The 26,172-nt window shown below is 46.1% G+C and overlaps 1 protein-coding gene across 5 annotated transcripts in view; it reads right to left on the reverse strand.

Moving 5' to 3' along the window:
• The window catches only part of LOC128706524 (serine/threonine-protein kinase NIM1), a 171,377-nt gene that overhangs the window by 71,670 nt on the left and 73,535 nt on the right, over positions 1-26,172 (reverse strand). For all 5 annotated transcript variants that reach the window (XM_070098511.1, XM_070098510.1, XM_070098509.1 and 2 more), the window contains exon 2: positions 22,646-22,822. In XM_070098511.1, the coding sequence (XP_069954612.1) occupies positions 22,646-22,822 (177 nt within the window). The remainder of the gene's footprint in view (positions 1-22,645; positions 22,823-26,172) is intronic.

Raw genomic sequence — 26,172 nt, forward strand, 5'->3', positions numbered from 1 at the left:
CACAGTGTTGAGGTACACTACACAGTGTTGAGGTACACTACACAGTGTTGAGGTACACTACACAGTGTTGAGGTACACTACACAGTGTTGAGGTACACTACACAGTGTTGAGGTACACTACACAGTGTACACTGAGGTACACTACACAGTGTTGAGGTACACTACACAGTGTTGAGGTACACTACACAGTGTTGAGGTACACTACACAGTGTTGAGGTACACTACACAGTGTTGAGGTACACTACACAGTGTTGAGGTACACTACACAGTGTTGAGGTACACTACACAGTACTGAGGTACACTACACAGTGTTGAGGTACACTACACAGTGTTGAGGTACACTACACAGTGTTGAGGTACACTACACAGTGTTGAGGTACACTACACAGTGTTGAGGTACACTACACAGTGTTGAGGTACACTACACAGTGTTGAGGTACACTACACAGTACTGAGGTACACTACACAGTGTTGAGGTACACTACACAGTACTGAGGTACACTACACAGTACTGAGGTACACTACACAGTGTTGAGGTACACTACACAGTGTTGAGGTACACTACACAGTGTTGAGGTACACTACACAGTACTGAGGTACACTACACAGTGTTGAGGTACACTACACAGTACTGAGGTACACTACACAGTGTTGAGGTACACTACACAGTACTGAGGTACACTACACAGTGTTGAGGTACACTACACAGTGTTGAGGTACACTACACAGTACTGAGGTACACTACACAGTGTTGAGGTACACTACACAGTACTGAGGTACACTACACAGTGTTGAGGTACACTACACAGTACTGAGGTACACTACACAGTGTTGAGGTACACTACACAGTACTGAGGTACACTACACAGTACTGAGGTACACTACACAGTGTTGAGGTACACTACACAGTAATGAGGTACACTACACATTACTGAGGTGCACTACACAGTACTCAGGTACACTACACAGTACTCAGGTACACTACACAGTACTCAGGTACACTACACAGTACTCAGGTACACTACACAGTATTGAGGTACACTACACAGTGTTGAGGTACACTACACAGTACTGAGGTACACTACACAGTACTGAGGTACACTACACAGTGTTGAGGTACACTACACAGTGTTGAGGTACACTACACAGTACTGAGGTACACTACACAGTACTGAGGTACACTACACAGTACTGAGGTACACTACACAGTGTTGAGGTACACTACACAGTGTTGAGGTACACTACACAGTGTTGAGGTACACTACACAGTACTGAGGTACACTACACAGAGAGTACACTACACCGTGTTGAGGTACACTACACAGTTCTGAGGTACACTACACAGTAATGAGGTACACTACACAGTACTGAGGTACACTACACAGTGTTGAGGTACACTACACAGTACTGAGGTACACTACACAGTGTTGAGGTACACTACACAGAACTGAGGTACACTACACAGTGTTGAGGTACACTACACAGTACTGAGGTACACTACACAGTGTTGAGGTACACTACACAGTGTTGAGGTACACTACACAGTGTTGAGGTACACTACACAGTGTTGAGGTACACTACACAGTGTTGAGGTACACTACACAGTGTTGAGGTACACTACACAGTGTTGAGGTACACTACACAGTACTGAGGTACACTACACAGTGTTGAGGTACACTACACAGTGTTGAGGTACACTACACAGTGTTGAGGTACACTACACAGTACTGAGGTACACTACACAGTACTGAGGTACACTACACAGTACTGAGGTACACTACACAGTACTGAGGTACACTACACAGTGTTGAGGTACACTACACAGTACTGAGGTACACTACACAGTACTGAGGTACACTACACAGTGTTGAGGTACACTACACAGTACTGAGGTACACTACACAGTACTGAGGTACACTACACAGTGTTGAGGTACACTACACAGTGTTGAGGTACACTACACAGTACTGAGGTACACTACACAGTACTGAGGTACACTACACAGTACTGAGGTACACTACACAGTACTGAGGTACACTACACAGTACTGAGGTACACTACACAGTACTGAGGTACACTACACAGTGTTGAGGTACACTACACAGTACTGAGGTACACTACACAGTACTGAGGTACACTACACAGTGTTGAGGTACACTACACAGTACTGAGGTACACTACACAGTGTTGAGGTACACTACACAGTGTTGAGGTACACTACACAGTGTTGAGGTACACTACACAGTACTGAGGTACACTACACAGTACTGAGGTACACTACACAGTACTGAGGTACACTACACAGTACTGAGGTACACTACACAGTACTGAGGTACACTACACAGTACTGAGGTACACTACACAGTACTGAGGTACACTACACAGTGTTGAGGTACACTACACAGTGTTGAGGTACACTACACAGTACTGAGGTACACTACACAGTGTTGAGGTACACTACACAGTACTGAGGCACACTACACAGTACTGAGGTACACTACACAGTAATGAGGTACACTACACAGTGTTGAGGTTACTGAGGTACACTACACAGTGAGGTACACTGAGGTACACTACACAGTTACTGAGGTACACTACACAGTGTTGAGGCACACTACACAGTGTTGAGGTACACTACACAGTACTGAGGTTCACTACACAGGTACACTACACAGTACTGAGGTACACTACACAGTACTGAGGTACACTACACAGTACTGAGGTACACTACACAGTGTTGAGGTACACTACACAGTACTGAGGTACACTACACAGTACTGAGGTACACTACACAGTACTGAGGTACACTACACAGTACTGAGGTACACTACACAGTACTGAGGTACACTACACAGTACTGAGGTACACTACACAGTACTGAGGTACACTACACAGTGTTGAGGTACACTACACAGTACTGAGGTACACTACACAGTGTTGAGGTACACTACACAGTACTGAGGTACACTACAGTGTTACTGAGGTACACTACACAGTACTGAAGCACACTACACACTGCTGATGCATAGTACACAGTACTGAGGTACACTACAGTGTTACTGAGGTACACTACACAGTACTAAGGTACACTACAGTGTTACTGAGAAGCAGGCATGTATAACAGGAAAGGCACTGCACTGGATCAGAGAATACCTAAAAGGAAGGGAACAACCAGTGACGGTACGTGACGAGGTGTCAGAGTGGGCGCCTCTAGCGAGCGGAGTTCTATAAGGGTCAGTACTAGGGCCAGGGCTGTTTCTGGTATATGTGAATGACATGACAGAAAGGATAGATTCAGAGGTATCCCTGTTCGAAGACGATGTGAAACTAGTGCAGAGAATACGGATGAAGATCAGGTAAGATTACAAGGGGTTCTGAACAGACAAACGTGTTTCCACAAATGGCTCCTGGGGTTTAAAACCAACCAACTGAAAAGTCTTGAAGACAGGGGGAGGAAAAAGAAAACTTAGCACCAAAATAGTTGTATGACCGATCTGTATGACTCAAAATAATAGTAAAACAGTTAATGTTAACAATAGGGCAACGATCCCCTCTAAATTGACTAGGGTTACATCTACCTAGTATAACGTGAAAACGCGTGACGTTACGTTACGTTATCAACTCTCTATTTCTCTTCCTCTTCGTTGCTCTCTGTCTCTCTCTCCTCTCTCCCTCTCTTTCTCTCTTTATCCACGATTTTCATCCCTCCTTCGTGTATCGATTTACTTGCTGTCTATCTCACCCTGACCTGACCTTGTTCCTGCCAGCGTTGCCATGGCAGCTCAATGGCAACACAGGAATAGCCAGTAACACAAGCGGCAACCAATGGCAACAGAGGTATAAACACTGTGTCAGCACCAGCAATAGTGAGGCTGGCTACTAGCTGATAGTCTGTGTCAATATCAGTAACAGAGAGGCTGCTACTAGCTGACAGACTGTGTCAGCACCAACAATAGAGAGGCTGACAGTGTGTCAGCACCAGCAATAGAGAGGCTGACAGTGTGTCAGCACCAGCAATAGTGAGGTTGACTATTAACTGATAGTCCGTGTCAGCACCAGCAATAGTGAGGCTGACTACTAGCTGACAGTGTGTATTAGTACCAGCAAAATAGTGGATAGCTACTAGCTGATTGTGTCAGCACCAGCAATAGAGAAGCTGACTACTAGCCGACAGTCTGTGTCAGCACCAGCAATAGTGAGACTGGCAGTTTTTGTCAGAAGCAGCAATAGAGGCTGGCTACTGGCTGACAGTTTGTGTCAGCACCAGCAATAGGCTGGCTACTACCTGACAGTGCATGTCAGCACCAGCGAGGCTGGCAACTAACAGTCTGTGTCAGCACCAGCAAAAGATAGGCTGACCACTAGCTGACAGTGTGTGTGTCAGCACCAGCAACAAAGAGGCTGGCTACTAGCTGACAGTGTCAGCATAATTCGACATTCAGCATGGTTCACGAGGGGCCGTTCCAGACTATTTTACTAACTTTCTTCAGTAAAGCTTTTAAAACTGCTGATCACGATAAATAATTAGAGATTACTTGGATTTTAGTGAATCTTTTGAGAGTATCACACCAAAGACTGATAGAGTGGCAGTTCTTGGTGGGTGGAGTCATGGCTCACTAACAGGAAGCAGAGAGTCTGCAGGTAATGTTAGGTAAGATTCGTCAGGAAACAGGACGTGTTTCCTGACCCGGGTCTTAAGTCATATGATGACCTGCCGCTAGAGCTTTTGGTCATGTGACCGAGGTCTTCCACTGGCTTACCAGCCAGCGGTCTTCCACATTTTACCCTGGCTTACCAGCCAGGGTTAAATGGGGTGAAATCTGCGTGGGGGATCTTCAACAAGTGGCGTTCCACAAGGATCAGTTTTAGACCCATTGTTGTTCATAATGTACGTCAATGACTTGACGAGGAAATAACTAGTGATATGAGCAAATTCAATGATGATACAACAATAGGCAGGATAACTGATTCAGAGGATGATGTTACTGAACTTCAGAAGAATTTAGACAAGATCAGAAAAGTGGAAGACGCAGTTCAATGTAGCTAAATGCAAAGTCCTGAAGTTCGGGAAAGTAAATAACCCTAGTACTTATATACTAAATAATGCAGAACTTCCGTACTTGGTATTTATGTTAAGTAGCAACCTGAAGGTGATAAGACAGACTGTTACTGCTGGGTGTACACAATCCAACACACGAACCACAGCCTGGCTGGTCAGGTGCTGACTTTAGGTGTCTGTCCAGCTCTCTCTTGAGGACAGACAGGGGTCTATTGGCAATCCCATTTACGTATGCTGGGAGACAGTTGAACAATCTTGGGCCCCTGACACTTATTATCTTGTCTCTTAGTGTACTCACAGCGCTCTGCTTTTCGCTTTTCATTGGGGTTTTGTTGTACCGCCTACCCAGCCTTGCTTTAGTAGAGAGTGATTTTTGTGTGACGATATAACATAAGTCCCTCTAGGATTTTCCATGTGTAAATTATGATGCTTTTATTTCAAGGAATACAGTTCAAGTGACTTCAAACGGTCCCAGTAATTAAGGTAGTTGACTGTACTTATACGTGCACTGAAAGTTCTCTGTATATTTTCCAGAGTTGCAATTTATCCTGCCTTGAGTCGAGGGGCTGTTAGTGTACATCAGTACTCCAGCCTAGAGAGAACAAGTGACTTAAAGAGGATCATCGTTGGCTTGGCATCCCTAGTATTGAAAGTTCTCATTATCTATCCAATCATTTTTCTAGCAGACGTGGTAATGACAGTGTTGTGATGGTGGCAGTAGTGACTGTGAAGCAGTAAGGACACCTGCTCTACGAGTGAAGGGTTGACCAGCGTAGTGTGACTGTGCATGACCCGGGCAGCTTGGCTTCTCTCTCATACTCTCAACACTCTAGAATCTAGATCAGTGGTTGACACGGACGAGGGCAGGTCACTAGCTAATGGTCTCGAATATATTTGTCCTCAATAAACGCAATCAGAGCCATAGTGTATCTATACCAAACCCCTTCCACATTATAACCCACCGTAATCACTGAATGTATGCAGATAAATGGGTCAGAGAACCCACAAGTTGATAAATTAAACACATGTGCAACATCTGGGTATCTTTATTGAGGAATCTTTTCGGCACACAGTGGCTTCATCAGTCCTATACGAAGAAGACTGGTAAAGATCGACTCCAGGCTGAGGGACTGATCACCTCCAATACTATTTCTCCAACAATGATGGACTGATTACATTATCATCATTTCACTACTATACCTGCTGCCTTTCTATTTTTCGTTCTACTGTGTACTTAAATAAAATGTCACATTAGTTGCACTTGTGGCCTTTTACCTAATATATTGTTGGTAATTTAACCAAAATTAATACAAAATTTGTTTTATACTCCGATGTAGCTTGTATTTCCTCTAGTTTTCCATATTATAATAATAATAATAATAATAATAATAATAATAATAATAATAATAAGGAGGAGGGGTGTTAATGTTGCAGTTTGATATAACTGCAACATTAACACTAGTGTAAGTGCACCTCTGGCAAGACAGTCATGGAGTGAATGATCAAAGTTTTTCTTATTCAGGCCACCTTGCCTTGGTGGGAGACGGCCCATGTGTTAATAAATAATAATAATAATAATAATAATATTATCTCAGCATGATACATGGTTGTACAAAGGAGTATAACAATTGGGTGTACATACCAAAAGCCCATTTATATGCTGAGCATTTCCGGCAAACGCAGAGCATTTCGAGTAACTAAGAGAGACTTGTGCTCACTAGACATAATATTGTTTTCTGGGATCCCCAGAGGATTTGGTTTATATCCTCCTGGAGAATTACAGCGTCCTCAGTAGATGACGCTCTCATGCAAATTATAGTCGGCTCTTTAAACTATTTATATCTGTCAGACATAGCAACATCTTGTAATGACTTAGACACATGTGCAACACTTGGGGTATCTTTACTGAGGAAACGTTTCGCCACACAGTGGCTTAGTCAGTCCTAAAGATCAGAAGGAGTTTGAGGTAATCAATCCCTCAGCCTGAAGTCATGTAATCAGACAATGTTCAGGTTATCGTTCCTACGTGAATTAATGTGTTCACTGAGACGTGTTTCTTGCTGTTACACCCACGTATATTCTGTCACAACCTCCACAGAGGATAGTATAAACCCCAGCATTGACTGAGTCAATGTTCCTTAATTTCGTCCTAGTCAAATCTTTTATGGAAGTGCTGGTTGAGCTGGAGATTCTAGTGTTAGCTTGTGCGAGTACTTTAGAGACGTTCAGGTGACGTTGTATTCTGTACTTTGATTGCTAGCGCACTCAGCTCTCACACTGAGATCCGGAGGTCGATCCCCCGGTACGGCTGGAAAACATTAGGACGTGTTTCCATAAGAAACCTGCTGTCCCTGTTCACCCATCAGTAAAATAGGTACCTGGGTGTTAGTGGACTGTTGTGGGTCGCATCCTGGAACAAAACTGAACTAATTTGCGGGAAATGCTCAGCATAACAAGTGACTTTCTATATAGCAGTACGTCACTGATGTCAGCTATGGTCTGTATACCTTGTACATGTACGTACAGTACATAAACTGTCATATCATTATAAACATTCAGTGTAAGAAGGTGGACGCAACACTGGACTACATCAACCATGCGAGGTATTTCCGTAACCTCGTAACAGCGTTTAATACTGGGTAAGGCAGCGAGACGAGACTAAAATAGCGTCAGTTTGCGTCACAGTTGCGTCACTGACTTAAATACCATAACAAGCTGGGGGAGTTGTGAAGCTTCACACAACTGTGAGGCTTCCGTCCATACCAGGTGGTAATAGAGCCAGGGTTCACTAGTCGGTGTCTGCTGGTAATGAAATCCGGGTTCACAAGTGTCACTGGTAATGTAGCCAGGGTTCACTAGTTGGTGTCAGCTGGCAATGAAATCCAGGTTCACTAGTGTCAGCTGGTAATGTAGCCAAACTTCACTAGTGTCAGCAGGTAATGAAGCCAGGGCTCACTAGTGTCAGCTGGTAATGGAGCCAGGGTTCACTAGTTGGTGTCAGCTGGCAATGAAATCCAGGTTCAATAGTGTCAGCTGGTAATGAAGCTAGGGTTCACTAGTATCAGCTGGTAATAGGGCCAGGGTTTAGTGTCAGCTGGTAATGAAGCCAGGCTTCACTAGTATCAGCTGGTAATGAAGCCAGGCTTCACTAGTATCACCTGGCATTGAGGCCAGGGTTCACAAGTGTCAGCTGGTAATGAAGCCAGGGTTCACTAGTATCACCTGGCATTGAGGCCAGGGTTCACTAGTGTCAGCTGGTAATGAAGCCAGGGTTCACCAGTGTCAGCTGGTAATGAAGCCAGGGTTCACTAGTATCACCTGGCATTGAGGCCAGGGTTCACTAGTGTCAGCTGGTAATGAAGCCAGAGTTCACTAGTATCACCTGGCATTGAGGCCAGGGTTCACTAGTGTCAGCTGGTAATGAAGCCAGAGTTCACTAGTATCACATGGCATTGAGGCCAGGGTTCACAAGTGTCAGCTGGTAATGAAGCCAGGGTTCACTAGTATCACCTGGCATTGAGGCCAGGGTTCACTAGTGTCAGCTGGTAATGAAGCCAGAGTTCACTAGTATCACATGGCATTGAGGCCAGGGTTCACAAGTGTCAGCTGGTAATGAACTCAGGGTTCACAAGTGTCAGCTGGTAATGAAGCCAGGGTTCACCAGTGTCAGCTGGTAATGAAGCCAGGGTTCACTAATGTCAGCTGCTAATGAAGCCAGGGTTCAATAGTGTCAGCTGCTAATGAAGCCAGGGTTCACTAGTGTCAGTTGGTAATGAAGCCAGGGTTCACTAGTGTCAGCTGCCAATGAAGTCAGGGTTCACTAGTGTCAGCTGGTAATGAAGCCAGGGTTCACCACTGTCAGCTGGTAATGTAACCAGGGTTCACTAGTGTCAGCTGGTAATGAAGGAAGGGTTCACCAGTGTCAGCTGGTAATGAAGTCAGGGTTCACTAGTGTCAGCTGATAATGAAGCCAGAGTTCACTAGTGTCAGCCGGTAATGAAGTCAGGGTTCACTAGTGTCAGCCGGTAATGAAGTCAGGGTTCACTAGTGTCAGCTGGTAATGAAGGAAGGGTTCACCAGTGTCAGCTGGTAATGAAGTCAGGGTTCACTAGTGTCAGCTGGTAATGAAGCCAGGGTTCACTAGTGTCAGCTGGCAATAAAGCCAGGGTTCACTAGTGTCAGCTGGTAATAAAGCCAGGGTTCACTAGTGTCAGCTGGCAATGAAGCCAGGGTTCACTAGTGTCAGCTGGCAATGAAGCCAGGGTTCACTAGTGTCAGATGGTAATGAAGCCAGGGTTCACTAGTGTCAGCTGGCAATGAAGCCAGGGTTCACTAGTGTCAGCTGGTAATGAAGCCAGGGTTCACTAGTGTCAGCTGGTAATGAAGCCAGAGTTCACTAGTGTCAGGGTTCACTGGTAATGAAGCCAGGGTTCACTAGTGTCAGCTGGTAATGAAGCCAGGGTTCACTAGTGTCAGCTGGTAATGAAGCCAGGGTTCACTAGTGTCAGCTGGTAATGAAGCCAGGGTTCACTAGTGTCAGCTGGTAATGAAGCCAGGGTTCACTAGTGTCAGCTGGTAATGAAGCCAAGGTTCACTAGTGTCAGCTGGTAATAAGGCCAGGGTTTAGTGTCAGCTGGTAATAAAACCAGGGTTCACTAGTGTTAGCTGGTAATGAAGCCAGGGTTCACTAGTGTCAGCTCTTAATGAAGAAAGATTCACTAGTGTCAGCTGGTAATAAAGCCAGGGTTCACTTTTGTCAGCTGGTAATGAAGCCAGGGTTCACTTTTGTCAGCTGGTAATGAAGCCAGGGTTCTCCAATGTCAGCTGGTAATGAAACCAGGGTTCACCAGTGTCAGCTGGTAATGAAGCCAGGGTTCGCTAGTGTCAGCTGGTAATGAAACCAGGGTTCACTAGTGTCAGCTGGTAATGAAGCCAGGGTTCACTAGTGTCAGCTGGTAATGAAGCCAGGGTTCACTAGTGTCAGCTGGTAATGAAGCCAGGGTTCACTAGTGTCAGCTGGTAATGAAGCCAGGGTTCACTAGTGTCAGCTGGTAATGAAGCCAGGGTTCACTAGTGTCAGCTGGTAATGAAGCCAGGGTTCACTAGTGTCAGCTGGTAATGAAGCCAGGGTTCACTAGTGTCAGCTGGTAATGAAGCCAGGGTTCACTAGTGTCAGCTGGTAATGAAGCCAGGGTTCACTAGTGTCAGCTGGTAATGAAGCCAGGGTTCACTAGTGTCAGCTGGTAATGAAGCCAGGGTTCACTAGTGTCAGCTGGTAATGAAGCCAGGGTTCACTAGTGTCAGCTGGTAATGAAGCCAGGGTTCACTAGTGTCAGCTGGTAATGAAGCCAGGGTTCACTAGTGTCAGCTGGTAATGAAGCCAGGGTTCACTAGTGTCAGCTGGTAATGAAGCCAGGGTTCACTAGTGTCAGCTGGTAATGAAGCCAGGGTTCACCAGTGTCAGCTGGTAATGAAGCCAGGGTTCACTAGTGTAGGCTGGTAATGAAACCAGGGTTCACTAATGTCACCCGGTAATGAAGCACACTAGTGTCAGCTGGTAATGAAGACAGGGTTCACTAGTGTCAGCTGGTAATAAAGCCAGGGTTCACTAGTGTCAGCGGGTAATGAAGCCAGGGTTCACTAGTGTCAGCCGGTAATAAGGCCAGGATTTAGTGTCAGCTGGTAATGAAGCCAGGGTTCACTAGTGTCAGCTGGTAATGAAGCCAGGGTTCACTAGTGTCTGCTGGTAATGAAGCCAGGGTTCGCTGTGTCAAATGAAAGCCAGGGTTCACTAGTGTCAGCTGGTAATGAAGCCAAGGTTCACTAGTGTCAGCTGTTAATGAAGCCAAGGTTCAAGTGTCAGCTGGTAATGAAGCCAGGGTTCACTAGTGTCAGCTGGTAATGAAGCCAGGGTTCACTGGTAGTGTCAGCTGGTAATGAAGCCAGGGTTCACTAGTGTCAGCTGGTAATGAAGCCAGGGTTCACTAGTGTCAGCTGGTAATGAAGCCAGGGTTCCAGGTCAGCTTAATGAAGCCAAGGTTCACTAGTGTCAGCTGGTAATGAAGCCAGGGTTCACACTAGTGTCAGCTGGTAATGAAGCCAGGGTTCACTAGTGTCAGCTGGTAATGAAGCTGGTAATGAAGCCAGGGTTCACAGCTAGTGTCAGCTGGTAATGAAACCAGGGTTCCAGGGCTTCACTAGTGTCAGCTGGTAATGAAGCCAGGGTTCACTAGTAATGTCAGTGGTAATGAAGCCAGGGTTCACCAGTGTCAGCCGGTAATGAAGCTGCTGTAATGAAGCCAGGGTTCACCAGAAAGCCAGGGTGTCACCCGGTAATGAAGCCAGGGTTCACTAGTGTCAGCTGGTAATGAAGCCAGGGTTCACTAGTGTCAGCTGGTAATGAAGCCAGGGTTCCAGGGTTCACTAGTGTCAGCTGGTAATGAAGCCAGGGTTCACTAGTGTCAGCTGGTAATGAAGCCAGGGTTCACTAGTGTCAGCTGGTAATGAAGCCAGGGTTCACTGTCAGCTGGTCCAGGGTTCACTAGTGTCAGCTGGTGAAGCCAGGGTTCACTAGTGTCAGCTGGTAATGAAGCCAGGGTTCACTAGTGTCAGCTGGTAATGAAGCCAGGGTTCACTAGTGTCAGCTGGTAATGAAGGGTTCCAGGGTTCACTAGTGTCAGCTGGTAATGAAAAGCCAGGGTTCACTAGTGTCAGCTGGTAATGAAGCCAGGGTTCACTAGTGTCAGCTGGTAATGAAGCCAGGGTTCACTAGTGTCCAGCTGGTAATAAAGCCAGGGTTCACTAGTGTCTTCTGGTAATGAAGCCAGGGTTCACTAGTGTCAGCTGGCGATGAAGCCAGGGTTCACTAGTGTCTGCTGGTAATAAAGCCAGGGTTCACTAGTGTCTGCTGGTAATGAAGCCAGGGTTCACTAGTGTCAGCTGGTAATAAAGCCAGGGTTCACTAGTGTCTGCTGGTAATGAAGCCAGGGTTCACTAGTGTCAGCTGGTAATGAAGCCAGGGTTCACTAGTGTCAGCTGGTAATGAAGCCAGGGTTCACTAGTGTCAGCTGGTAATGAAGCCAGGGTTCACTAGTGTCAGCTGGTAATGAAGCCAGGGTTCACTAGTGTCAGCTGGTAATGAAGTCAGGGTTCATTAGTGTCAGCTGGTAATGAAGCCAGGGTTCACTAGTGTCAGCTGGTAAAGAAGCCAGGGTTCACTAGTGTCTGCTGGTAATGAAGCCAGGGTTCACTAGTGTCAGCTGGTAATAAAGCCAGGGTTCACTAGTGTCAGCTGGTAATGAAGCCAGGGTTCACTAGTGTCAGCTGGTAATGAAGCCAGGGTTCACTAGTGTCAGCTGGTAATGAAGCCAGGGTTCACTAATGTCAACCCGGTAAAGAAGCCAGGGTTCACTAGTGTTTGCTGGTAATAAAGCCAGGGTTCACTAGTGTCTTCTGGTAATGAAGCCAGGGTTCACTAGTGTCAGCTGGTAATGAAGCCAGGGTTCACTAGTGTCTGCTGGTAATAAAGCCAGGGTTCACTAGTGTCAGCTGGTAATAAAGCCAGGGTTCACTAGTGTCTGCTGGTAATGAAGCCAGGGTTCACTAGTGTCAGCTGGTAATGAAGCCAGGGTTCGCTAGTGTCTGCTGGTAATGAAGCCAGGGTTCGCTAGTGTCTGATGGTAATGAAGCCAGGGTTCACTAGTGTCAGCTGGTAATAAAGCCAGGGTTCACTAGTGTCAGCTGGTAATGAAGCCAGGGTTCACTAGTGTCAGCTGGTAATGAAGCCAAGGTTCACTAGTGTCAGCTGTTAATGAAGCCAAGGTTCACTAGTGTCAGCTGGTAATGAAGCCAGGGTTCACTAGTGTCAGCTGGTAATGAAGCCAAGGTTCACTAGTGTCAGCTGGTAATGAAGCCAAGGTTCACTAGTGTCAGCTGGTAATGAAGCCAGGGTTCACTAGTGTCAGCTGGTAATGAAGCCAGGGTTCACTAGTGTCAGCTGGTAATGAAGCCAGGGTTCACTAGTGTCAGCTGGTAATGAAGCCAAGGTTCACTAGTGTCAGCTGGTAATGAAGAGAGGGTTCACTAGTGTCAGCTGGTAATGAAGCCAGGGTTCACTAGCGTCAGCTGGTAATGAAGCCAGGGTTCGCTAGTGTCAGCTGGTAATGAAACCAGGGTTCACTAGTGTCGGCTGATAATGAAACCAGGGTTCACTAGTGTCAGCTGGTAATGAAGCCAGGGTTCACTAGTGTCAGCTGGTAATGAAGCCAGGGTTCACCAGTGTCAGCTGGTAATGAAACCAGGGTTAACTAGTGTCAGCTGGTAATGAAACCAGGGTTCACCAGTGTCAGCTGGTAATGAAGCCAGGGTTCACCAGTGTCAGCTGGTAATGAAACAAGGGTTCACCAGTGTCAGCCGGTAATGAAGCCAGGGTTCACCAGTGTCAGCCGGTAATGAAGCCAGAGTTCAACAGTGTCAGCTGGTAATGAAGCCAGGGTTCACCAGTGTCAGCCGGTAATGAAGCCAGGGCTCACCAGTGTCAGCTGGTAATGAAGCCAGAGTTCAACAGTGTCAGCTGGTAATGAAGCCAGGGTTCACCAGTGTCAGCCGGTAATGAAGCCAGGGTTCACCAGTGTCAGCTGGTAATGAAGCCAGGGTTCACCAGTGTCAGCTGGTAATGAAACCAGGGTTCACCAGTGTCAGCTGGTAATGAAACCAGGGTTCTCCAGTGTCAGCTGGTAACGAAGCCAGGGTTCACCAGCGTCAGCTGGGAATGAAGACAGGGTTCACCAGTGTCAGCTGGGAATGAAACCAGGGTTCACGAGTGTCAGTTGGTAATGAAGCCAGGGTTCACTTTTGTCAGCTGGTAATGAAGCCAGGGTTCACCAGTGTCAGCTGGGAATGAAGACAGGGCTCACCAGTGTCAGCTGGTAATGAAGCCAGAGTTCAACAGTGTCAGCCGGTAATGAAGCCAGGGCTCACCAGTGTCAGCTGGTAATGAAGCCAGAGTTCAACAGTGTCAGCTGGTAATGAAGCCAGGGTTCACCAGTGTCAGCCGGTAATGAAGCCAGGGCTCACCAGTGTCAGCTGGTAATGAAGCCAGAGTTCAACAGTGCCAGCTGGTAATGAAGTCAGGGTTCACTAGTGTCAGCTGGTAATGAAGCTAGGGTTCACTAGTATCAGCTGGTAATAGGGCCAGGGTTTAGTGTCAGCTGGTAATGAAGCCAGGCTTCACTAGTATCACCTGGCATTGAGGCCAGGGTTCACAAGTGTCAGCTGGTAATGAAGCCAGGGTTCACTAGTATCACCTGGCATTGAGGCCAGGGTTCACTAGTGTCAGCTGGTAATGAAACCAGGGTTCACCAGTGTCAGCTGGTAATGAAGCCAGGGTTCACTAGTATCACCTGGCATTGAGGCCAGGGTTCACTAGTGTCAGCTGGTAATGAAGCCAGAGTTCACTAGTATCACCTGGCATTGAGGCCAGGGTTCACTAGTGTCAGCTGGTAATGAAGCCAGAGTTCACTAGTATCACATGGCATTGAGGCCAGGGTTCACAAGTGTCAGCTGGTAATGAAGCCAGGGTTCACTAGTATCAACTGGCATTGAGGCCAGGGTTCACTAGTGTCAGCTGGTAATGAAGCCAGAGTTCACTAGTATCACATGGCATTGAGGCCAGGGTTCACAAGTGTCAGCTGGTAATGAACTCAGGGTTCACAAGTGTCAGCTGGTAATGAAGCCAGGGTTCACCAGTGTCAGCTGGTAATGAAGCCAGGGTTCACTAATGTCAGCTGGTAATGAAGCCAGGGTTCAATAGTGTCAGCTGGTAATGAAGCCAGGGTTCACTAGTGTCAGTTGGTAATAAAGCCAGGGTTCACTAGTGTCAGCTGCCAATGAAGTCAGGGTTCACTAGTGTCAGCTGGTAATGAAGCCAGGGTTCACCACTGTCAGCTGGTAATGTAACCAGGGTTCACTAGTGTCAGCCGGTAATGAAGTCAGGGTTCACTAGTGTCAGCTGGTAATGAAGGAAGGGTTCACCAGTATCAGTTGGTAATGAAGTCAGGGTTCACTAGTGTCAGCCGGTAATGAAGTCAGGGTTCACTAGTGTCAGCCGGTAATGAAGTCAGGGTTCACTAGTGTCAGCTGGTAATGAAGGAAGGGTTCACCAGTGTCAGCTGGTAATGAAGTCAGGGTTCACTAGTGTCAGCTGGTAATGAAGCCAGGGTTCACTAGTGTCAGCTGGCAATAAAGCCAGGGTTCACTAGTGTCAGCTGGTAATAAAGCCAGGGTTCACTAGTGTCAGCTGGTAATGAAGCCAAGGTTCACTAGTGTCAGCTGGCAATGAAGCCAGGGTTCACTAGTGTCAGATGGTAATGAAGCCAGGGTTCACTAGTGTCAGCTGGTAATAAAGCCAGGGTTCACTAGTGTCAGCTGGTAATAAAGCCAGGGTTCACTAGTGTCAGATGGTAATGAAGCCAGAGTTCACTAGTGTCAGCTGGTAATGAAGCCAGGGTTCACTAGAGTCAGCTGGTAATGAAGCCACGGTTCACTAGTGTCAGCTGGTAATGAAGCCAGGGTTCACTAGTGTCAGCTGGTAATGAAGTCAGGGTTCACTAGTGTCAGCTGGTAATGAAGCCAGGGTTCACCAGTGTCAGCTGGTAATGAAGCCAGGGTTCACTAGTGTCAGCTGGTAATGAAGCCAGAGTTCACAAGTGTCAGCTGGTAATGAAGACAGGGTTCACTAGTGTCAGCTGGCGATGAAGCCAGGGTTCACTAGTGTCAGCTGGTAATGAGGCCAGGGTTCACTAGTGTCAGCTGGTAATGAAGCCAGGGTTCACTAGTGTCAGCTGGTAATGAAGCCAGGGTTCACTAGTGTCAGCTGGTAATGAAGCCAGAGTTCACAAGTGTCAGCTGGTAATGAAGACAGGGTTCACTAGTGTCAGCTGGCGATGAAGCCAGGGTTCACTAGTGTCAGCTGGTAATGAAGCCAGGGTTCACTAGTGTCAGCTGGTAATGAAGCCAGGGTTCACTAGTGTCAGCTGGTAATGAAGTCAGGGTTCACTAGTGTCAGCTGGTAATGAAGCCAGGGTTCACCAGTGTCAGCTGGTAATGAAGCCAGGGTTCACTAGTGTCAGATGGTAATGAAGCCAGAGTTCACTAGTGTCAGCTGGTAATGAAGCCAGGGTTCACTAGTGTCAGCTGGTAATGAAGAAAGGGTTCACTAGTGTCAGCTGGTAATGAAGCCAGGGTTCACTAGTGTCAGCTGGTAATGAAGCCAGGGTTCACTAGTGTCAGATGGTAATGAAGCCAGAGTTCACTAGTGTCAGCTGGTAATGAAGCCAGGGTTCACCAGTGTCAGCTGGTAATGAAGCCAGGGTTCACTAGTGTCAGCTGGCAATGAAGCCAGGGTTCACTAGTGTCAGCTGGTAATAAGGCCAGGGTTCACTAGTGTCAGCTGGTAATGAAGCCAGGGTTCACTAGTGTCAGCTGGTAATGAAGCCAGGGTTCACTAGTGTCAGCTGGTAATGAAGCCAGAGTTCACAAGTGTCAGCTGGTAATGAAGACAGGGTTCACTAGTGTCAGCTGGCGATGAAGCCAGGGTTCACTAGTGTCAGCTGGTAATGAGGCCAGGGTTCACTAGTGTCAGCTGGTAATGAAGCCAGGGTTCACTAGTGTCAGCTGGTAATGAAGCCAGGGTTCACTAGTGTCAGCTGGTAATGAAGCCAGAGTTCACAAGTGTCAGCTGGTAATGAAGCCAGGGTTCACTAGTGTCAGCTGGCGATGAAGCCAGGGTTCACTAGTGTCAGCTGGTAATGAAGCCAGGGTTCACTAGTGTCAGCTGGTAATGAAGCCAGGGTTCACTAGTGTCAGCTGGTAATGAAGCCAGGGTTCACTAGTGTCAGCTGGTAATGAAGCCAGGGTTCACTAGTGTCAACTGGTAATGAAGCCAGGGTTCACTAGTGTCAGCTGGTAATGAAGCCAGGGTTCACTAGTGTCAGCTGGTAATGAAGCCAGGGTTCACTAGTGTCAGCTGGTAATGAAGCCAGGGTTCACTAATGTCACCCGGTAATGAAGCCAGGGTTCACTAGTGTCTGCTGGTAATAAAGCCAGGGTTCACTAGTGTCTTCTGGTAATGAAGCCAGGGTTCACTAGTGTCAGCTGGTAATGAAGCCAGGGTTCACTAGTGTCTGCTGGTAATAAAGCCAGGGTTCACTAGTGTCTGCTGGTAATGAAGCCAGGGTTCACTAGTGTCAGCTGGTAATAAAGCCAGGGTTCACTAGTGTCTGCTGGTAATGAAGCCAGGGTTCACTAGTGTCAGCTGGTAATGAAGCCAGGGTTCACTAGTGTCAGCTGGTAATGAAGCCAGGGTTCACTAGTGTCAGCTGGTAATGAAGCCAGGGTTCACTAGTGTCAACTGGTAATGAAGCCAGGGTTCACTAGTGTCAGCTGGTAATGAAGCCAGGGTTCATTAGTGTCAGCTGGTAATGAAGCCAGGGTTCACTAGTGTCAGCTGGTAAAGAAGCCAGGGTTCACTAGTGTCTGCTGGTAATGAAGCCAGGGTTCACTAGTGTCAGCTGGTAATAAAGCCAGGGTTCACTAGTGTCAGCTGGTAATGAAGCCAGGGTTCACTAGTGTCAGCTGGTAATGAAGCCAGGGTTCACTAGTGTCAGCTGGTAATGAAGCCAGGGTTCACTAATGTCACCCGGTAATGAAGCCAGGGTTCACTAGTGTTTGCTGGTAATAAAGCCAGGGTTCACTAGTGTCTTCTGGTAATGAAGCCAGGGTTCACTAGTGTCAGCTGGTAATGAAGCCAGGGTTCACTAGTGTCTGCTGGTAATAAAGCCAGGGTTCACTAGTGTCTGCTGGTAATGAAGCCAGGGTTCACTAGTGTCAGCTGGTAATAAAGCCAGGGTTCACTAGTGTCTGCTGGTAATGAAGCCAGGGTTCACTAGTGTCAGCTGGTAATGAAGCCAGGGTTCGCTAGTGTCTGCTGGTAATGAAGCCAGGGTTCGCTAGTGTCTGCTGGTAATGAAGCCAGGGTTCACTAGTGTCAGCTGGTAATAAAGCCAGGGTTCACTAGTGTCAGCTGGTAATGAAGCCAGGGTTCACTAGTGTCAGCTGGTAATGAAGCCAAGGTTCACTAGTGTCAGCTGTTAATGAAGCCAAGGTTCACTAGTGTCAGCTGGTAATGAAGCCAGGGTTCACTAGTGTCAGCTGGTAATGAAGCCAAGGTTCACTAGTGTCAGCTGGTAATGAAGCCAAGGTTCACTAGTGTCAGCTGGTAATGAAGCCAGGGTTCACTAGTGTCAGCTGGTAATGAAGCCAGGGTTCACTAGTGTCAGCTGGTAATGAAGCCAGGGTTCACTAGTGTCAGCTGGTAATGAAGCCAAGGTTCACTAGTGTCAGCTGGTAATGAAGAGAGGGTTCACTAGTGTCAGCTGGTAATGAAGCCAGGGTTCACTAGCGTCAGCTGGTAATGAAGCCAGGGTTCGCTAGTGTCAGCTGGTAATGAAACCAGGGTTCACTAGTGTCGGCTGATAATGAAACCAGGGTTCACTAGTGTCAGCTGGTAATGAAGCCAGGGTTCACTAGTGTCAGCTGGTAATGAAGCCAGGGTTCACCAGTGTCAGCTGGTAATGAAACCAGGGTTAACTAGTGTCAGCTGGTAATGAAACCAGGGTTCACCAGTGTCAGCTGGTAATGAAGCCAGGGTTCACCAGTGTCAGCTGGTAATGAAACAAGGGTTCACCAGTGTCAGCCGGTAATGAAGCCAGGGTTCACCAGTGTCAGCCGGTAATGAAGCCAGAGTTCAACAGTGTCAGCTGGTAATGAAGCCAGGGTTCACCAGTGTCAGCCGGTAATGAAGCCAGGGCTCACCAGTGTCAGCTGGTAATGAAGCCAGAGTTCAACAGTGTCAGCTGGTAATGAAGCCAGGGTTCACCAGTGTCAGCCGGTAATGAAGCCAGGGCTCACCAGTGTCAGCTGGTAATGAAGCCAGAGTTCAACAGTGTCAGCTGGTAATGAAGCCAGGGTTCACCAGTGTCGGCTGGTAATGAAACCAGGGCTCACCAGTGTCAGCTGATAATGAAACCAGGGTTCACCAGTGTCAGCTGGTAATGAAGCCATGGTTCACCAGTGTCAGCTGGGAATGAAGACAGGGTTCACCAGTGTCAGCTGGGAATGAAACCAGGGTTCACCAGTGTCAGTTGGTAATGAAGCCAGGGTTCACTTTTGTCAGCTGGTAATGAAGCCAGGGTTCACCAGTGTCAGCTGGGAATGAAGACAGGGTTCACCAGTGTCAGCTGGGAATGAAACCAGGGTTCACCAGTGTCAGTTGGTAATGAAGCCAGGGTTCACTAGTGTCAGCTGGTAATGAAACCAGGGTTCACTAGCGTCAGCTGGTAATGAAGCCAGGGTTCGCTAGTGTCAGCTGGTAATGAAACCAGGGTTCACTAGTGTCAGCTGGTAATGAAACCAGGGTTCACCAGTGTCAGCCGGTAATGAAGCCAGGGTTCACTAGTGTCAGCTGGTAATGAAACCAGGGTTCACCAGTTTCAGCCGGTAATGAAGCCAGGGTTCACCGGTGTCAGCTGGTTATGAAGCCAGGGTTCACCAGTGTCAGCTGGTAATGAAACCAGGGTTCACCAGTGTCAGCCGGTAATGAAGCCAGAGTTCACTAGTGTCAGCTGGTAATGAAGCCAGGGTTCACCAGTGTCAGTTGGTAATGAAGCCAGAGTTCACCAGTGTCAGCTGGTAATGAAGCCAGGGTTCACCAGTGTCAGCTGGTAATGAAGCCACATGATACAGTAAGGTCAACACACGTAATGCAGTAAGGTCAACACACATGATACAGTAAGGTCAACACACATGATACAGTAAGGTCAACACACATGATGCAGTAAGGTCAACACACATGATGCAGTAAGGTCAACACACATGATACAGTAAGGTCAACACACGTAATACAGTAAGGTCAACACACATGATACAGTAAGGTCAACACACATGATACAGTAAGGTCAACACACGTAATACAGTAAGGTCAACACACATGATGCAGTATGGTCAACACACATGGTACAGTAAGGCCAACACACATGATACAGTAAGGTCAACACACATGATACAGTAAGGTCAACACACGTGATACAGTAAGGTCAACACACGTAATACAGTAAGGTCAACACACATGATACAGTAAGGTCAACACACGTCATACAGTAAGGTCAACACACATGATACAGTAAGGTCAACACACATGATACAGTAAGGTCAACACACATGATACAGTAAGGTCAACACACATGATACAGTAAGGTCAACACACATGATACAGTAAGGTCAACACACATCATACAGTAAGGTCAACACATATGATACAGTAAGGTCAACACACATGATACAGTAAGGTCAACTCGCATGATACATTAAGGTCAACACACGTGATACAGTAAGGTCTACACACATGATACAGTAAGGTTAACACTCATGATACAGTAAGGTCAACACACATGATACAGTATGGTCAACACACATGATACAGTAAGGTCAACACATATGATACAGTAAGGTCAACACACATGATACAGTATGGTCAACACACATGATACAGTAAGGTCAACACTCATGATGCAGTAAGGTCAACACACATGATACAGTAAGGTCAACACACATGATACAGTAAGGTCAACACTCACAATACAGTAAGGTCAACACACATGATGCAGTATGGTCAACACACATGAAACAGTAAGGTCAACACACATGATACAGTATGGTCAACACACATGATACAGTAAGGTCAACACATATGATACAGTAAGGTCAACACACATGATACAGTATGGTCAACACACATGATACAGTAAGGTCAACACACATGATACAGTAAGGTCAACACTCATGATACAGTAAGGTCAACACACATGATGCAGTAAGGTCAACACTCATGATACAGTAAGGTTAACACACATGATGCAGTATGGTCAACACACATGATATAGTAAGGTCAACACACATGATACAGTATGGTCAATACACATGATACAGTAAGGTCAACACACATAATACAGTAAGGTCAACACTCATGATACAGTAAGGTCAACACACATACAGTAAGGTCAACACACATGATACAGTAAGGTCAACACACATGATACAGTAAGGTCAACACACATACAGTAAGGTCAACACACATGATACAGTAAGGTCAACGCACAGGATACAGTAAGGTCAACACACGTGATAAAGTAAGGTCAACATACATGATACAGTAACGTCAACACACATGATACAGTGAGGTCAATACACACGATACAGTAAGGTCAACACTCCTGATACAGTATGGTCAACACACGTGATACAGTAAGGTCAACACGCATAGAGTCAGGTCAACACTCATGATACAGTATGGTCAACACACATGATACAGTAAGGTCAACACACATGATACAGTAAGGTCAACACACAAGATACAGTAAGGTCAACACACATGATACAGTAAGGTCAACACACATGATACAGTCAGGTCAACACTCATGATACAGTAAGGTCAACACACGTGATACAGTAAGGTCAACACACGTGATACAGATAGGTCAACACACTTGATACAGATAGGTCAACACACACGATTCAGTAAGGTCAACACACACGATTCAGTAAGGTCAACACACTTGATACAGATAGGTCAACACTCATGATACAGTAAGGGCAACACACATGATACAGTAAGGTCAACACATAATACAGTAAGGTCAACACACATACAGTAAGGTCAACACACATGATACACTAAGGTCAACACTCATAATACAGTAAGGTCAACACACATACAGTAAGGTCAACACACATGATACAGTAAGGTCAACACACATGATACAGTAAGGTCAACACACACGATACAGTAAGGTCAGCACACATGATACAGTAAGGTCAACACACATGATACAGTAAGGTCAACACAGAAGACTAGTCCCGGAGGTAAGGGACATGTCCTACGAGGAGAGGTTAAGGGAAATCGACCTGACGACACAGGACAGGAGGGATAGGGATAATATGATAACGACATATAAAATACTGAGAGGAATTGACAAGGTGGACAGAGACAGGATGTTCCAGAGATGGGACACAGCAACAAGGTGGACAGACAGGATGTTCCAGAGATGGGACACAGCAACAAGGTGGACAGACAGGATGTTCCAGAGATGGGACACAGTAACAAGGGGACACAGTTGGAAGTCGAAGACACAGATGAATCACTGGGATGTTAGGAAGTATTTCTTCAGTCACAAAGTTGTCAGAAAGTGGAATAGCCTGGGAAGTGATGTAGTGGGGGCAGGATCCATACATAGCTTTAAGAAGAGGTATGACAAAGCTCATGAAGCAGAAAGTGACCTATTAGCGATCAGTGAAGAGATGGAGCCAGGAGCTGTGAATCGACCCCTACAACCACAACTAGGTGAGTACACATAACACAACAAGAGGAAGACAATAAAATAAACACAGAGAACACAATAAGGTCAACACTCAGAACACAGTAAGGTCAAGATACACACTACACAGTAAGACACAGAGAGTAAGGTGACTGACCGCGGGTCAGCTGGTGGAAGGCCAGACGTACAGTGGAGAAGTTACCCTGGCCCAGCTCTCCTCTAAAGCGGTAGAAACCAACACGACGACCCAGGGTCACCTCCTTGATCCACCGCTGGTCATGATGGAGACCATACAACACTCTCTCATAGGCCGTCCTCTGATCCTCATCTTCACCTGTACAAACACATCACATTAATAAGTAGGAGAATGCATGGAGGATTCTAACCATGCTTACAAATAGGCTCAAGTCTGTATCCAGTCAGCCACAAAGGTTACAACAAGATGATTTTGCAGGCTATATGGCTTTTAGGGGCATGAGAACAGATGTACCGTGTAAGCTTCTGGGACTGTGGGATGAGACAGTAGTGCCACAGTTAGTGCTGCTGATTCAACTATGTCACAGAAATTCTGGTTGTAAAATCATTCTATTGCAAGATCTGTGGTTACTGTGTTGTGTCTGCTATATGAGGGGACCGGTTCGAGTCTCTTTCTATTCTTTATTGACTGAGATGCCTTCATTATGACTTAGCTTGGGTTTATAGATACGTCATATAACTGAACCATTATATGTTAAAGTCAGGGAAAGAGCTAAACTCGTAGGGGTCACACAGAGCCTGGAGAATGACAGGGAAGAAGTTTGATTCCTGGAAAATGAGAGTAGATGTAGCGTAGAGCCAGAGATTGATAGTTTAGCTGAGGTCAGAGGTCAGGGAAGGTTGTCTCGAGGTGTGTCCTACTGTTGTGTGCCTTATTCTGACCACCTTCCTGTGTTACTGTGACTAGTTAATGGTCTCTGGCAGACCCAAACGTCGTCATACGCTTCTTTCTATCTACCTGGAGTATACCTGGAGTATGTTCTGGGGGTCAACGCCCCCGTGGCCCGGTCCTTGACCAGGCCTCCCAGTGGAGTGTTATAGTTTGTTCTACCACTGCTGAACTACTACTACTACTATTACTACTACTACTACTGCTACTACTACTACTCCCTCCTCTCGTTCTACCACTCCCGTCCCTCACTCCCCCCCAGTATATATTCTGGCTCCCTTTCCTTCATGCTTCTCTATGTGACTACTTAATGGACCAAGTCGGACCGAAACGTCGTCATAAGTTTCATGCCTACGTGCAGTCTAGTAAGTTTATTTAAGTACGGGTACACAATAGTCACAAATTATCATACATGGTAACATATGTGTAAATTAACTTTTGATAACCCCAAAAAAGTCAAAGTGACCTATTTCCATTTGGGTCCTCATTTGTGAACTGGTTTCACAGCGTGACCAATACGTGTTGAGGAGCGAAGTTGTGTTTTAGAAGCAGAATTTGATATGAGGCTGGGGAATTTATAAGAATAATTATGAGGCAACTGTCATTAACGAGTCTAAGTTACATACTTAGAGATTTTAGATTTTGAAGGCGAAGTGGCTAGTGTATTGTGCATCTCACATCCATCCTGTGGATGGTAGTGGCTAGTTTATTGTGTACCCCATATCCATCCTGTGAATGGTAGTGGCTAGTTTATTGTGTACCCCATATCCATCCTGTGGATGGTAGTGGCTAGTTAATTGTGTACCCCATATCCATCCTGTGGATGGTAGTGGCTCGGTGATTGTGTACCCCATATCCATCCTGTGGATGGTAGTGGCTAGTTTATTGTGTACTATCCATCTGTGGATGGTAGTGGCTAGTGTGTAGTGGATGGTAGTGGCTAGTTTATTGTGTACCCCATATCCATCCTGTGGATGGTAGTGGCTAGTTTATTGTGTACCCCATATCCATCCTGTGGATGGTAGTGGCTAGTTAATTGTGTACCCCATATCCATCCTGTGGATGGTAGTGGCTAGTTTATTGTGTACCCCATATCCATCCTGTGGATGGTAGTGGTTAGTTTGTGTACCCTATATCCATCGTGTGGATGGATATGGGGTACATATAGCTACACAAAAGACCTAGGAACTAGATCAAAACGGTTAACGGGAATACATATGGATTTATATCTACGGTTGACTTATCTGTTGCTTGTAGATTTACGAAATTTGCTTAATATATCTGGTATCTTATTTTCATTAATATTTTGACATATATAGATTATACTGTCTGTCTCTTTAATCCTCAATATATTAATAACAAAGCACATAGTGTTCAAGACAGTGACCACAGGACTGGACACATCATCTGTGTGTCTGCCAAACTGTCAGCAGCAGTTGTAACCAAGCTTAATTAAGCCTGGCCACTACATCAATGTTCACATTGTAAATTGCTCCATAAACGTACTTATCTACGTTCATGTTATCATAGTGGCTTATAGATCTACTCAGACATCTAACTGCGTTACTATATCATTCACTTTCATTAATGACTTCTCTCTTAATTTTATTCCTAGTGCTAGACACAGACACACACACCAGAGCCGTATCGTACGCCTTCCTTCAGGAAATTATCTTGGTCTAATTTATCAACTTTATCATGAAGGAGTAATCCAGTGCGTGATGGGATCCGAGAAGAGAAGACGGAAGAATGAAACTGAACAGCGGAAACAAGCTTGGAGAATGCAGTGTTCAATGGTTACCAGAACAAGTGTACGGATGTCAGCAAGAAGACGGGCAGGACAGCACCTCCACAAGCAAAGGTAAGGCTGTACCTACTGTCCATGGTAAGGAGGTACCTACAGTCTGAGGTAAGGATGTACTTACAGTCTAAGGTTAGTTAGTTTAATAATATTTTTATTATGCACCCCATACCCATCCTGTGGGCGGTAGTCAAAAGATTACAAAGGTACATAATGGGTCCAGTGACTGGACCCCAAAGTTATGATAGCTGAACTAGTTACAAAGGTAACGAACTCCAGGTAGATCTGGTCACAATCATGACAAGTTACAGAGGTAATGAATCAGCCTCACTCCTATACATGGTTACAGTCATGAACAAATTACAAAGTAAGGAACCACTGATACGTCCACACCTGGTCACAATTGTAATGAGTTATAAATACAAATATTAAGTGGGCCATACACCCACACGAGCGCGCGCGCACGCACACACATATGCACACGAGCGTACAAATATATGCATACACACAAGCACGCACACACACACACAAACACACACACAACGTAGTAATGCATTATTTACAGCTAGCAAAGTCAGGGTATTTCTCCAGAATGGTCTGCAATATACCACTGTGGATAAAATACTTAGCCATTTCTTGAACACTTCTGAGTGAGTTGTTTCTAAATTCATTAATTTTATCGCACTCCAGTACATAATGACGCAAGGTGTGACACACTCCAGTACATAATGACGCAAGGTGTGACACACTCCAGTACATAATGACGCAGGGTGTGACAATAGTCCATCTGGCAAAGTTTACATTTCGTTTGGTCTACATCTGGTGGTGGTGATTTAACCTGCCATAGATACTTGTAACCCAGCCGGAGCCGGGCGGTAGTGACATCCAAGAGTCTGCTTATTTTGTTGGATGCACCATAGACATGTGGCTCCTCCTGCATGATAGAATGATGATAGGT

This window comes from Cherax quadricarinatus, chromosome 62 (assembly GCF_038502225.1).
Source record: "Cherax quadricarinatus isolate ZL_2023a chromosome 62, ASM3850222v1, whole genome shotgun sequence".
Lineage (NCBI taxonomy): Eukaryota > Metazoa > Arthropoda > Malacostraca > Decapoda > Parastacidae > Cherax > Cherax quadricarinatus.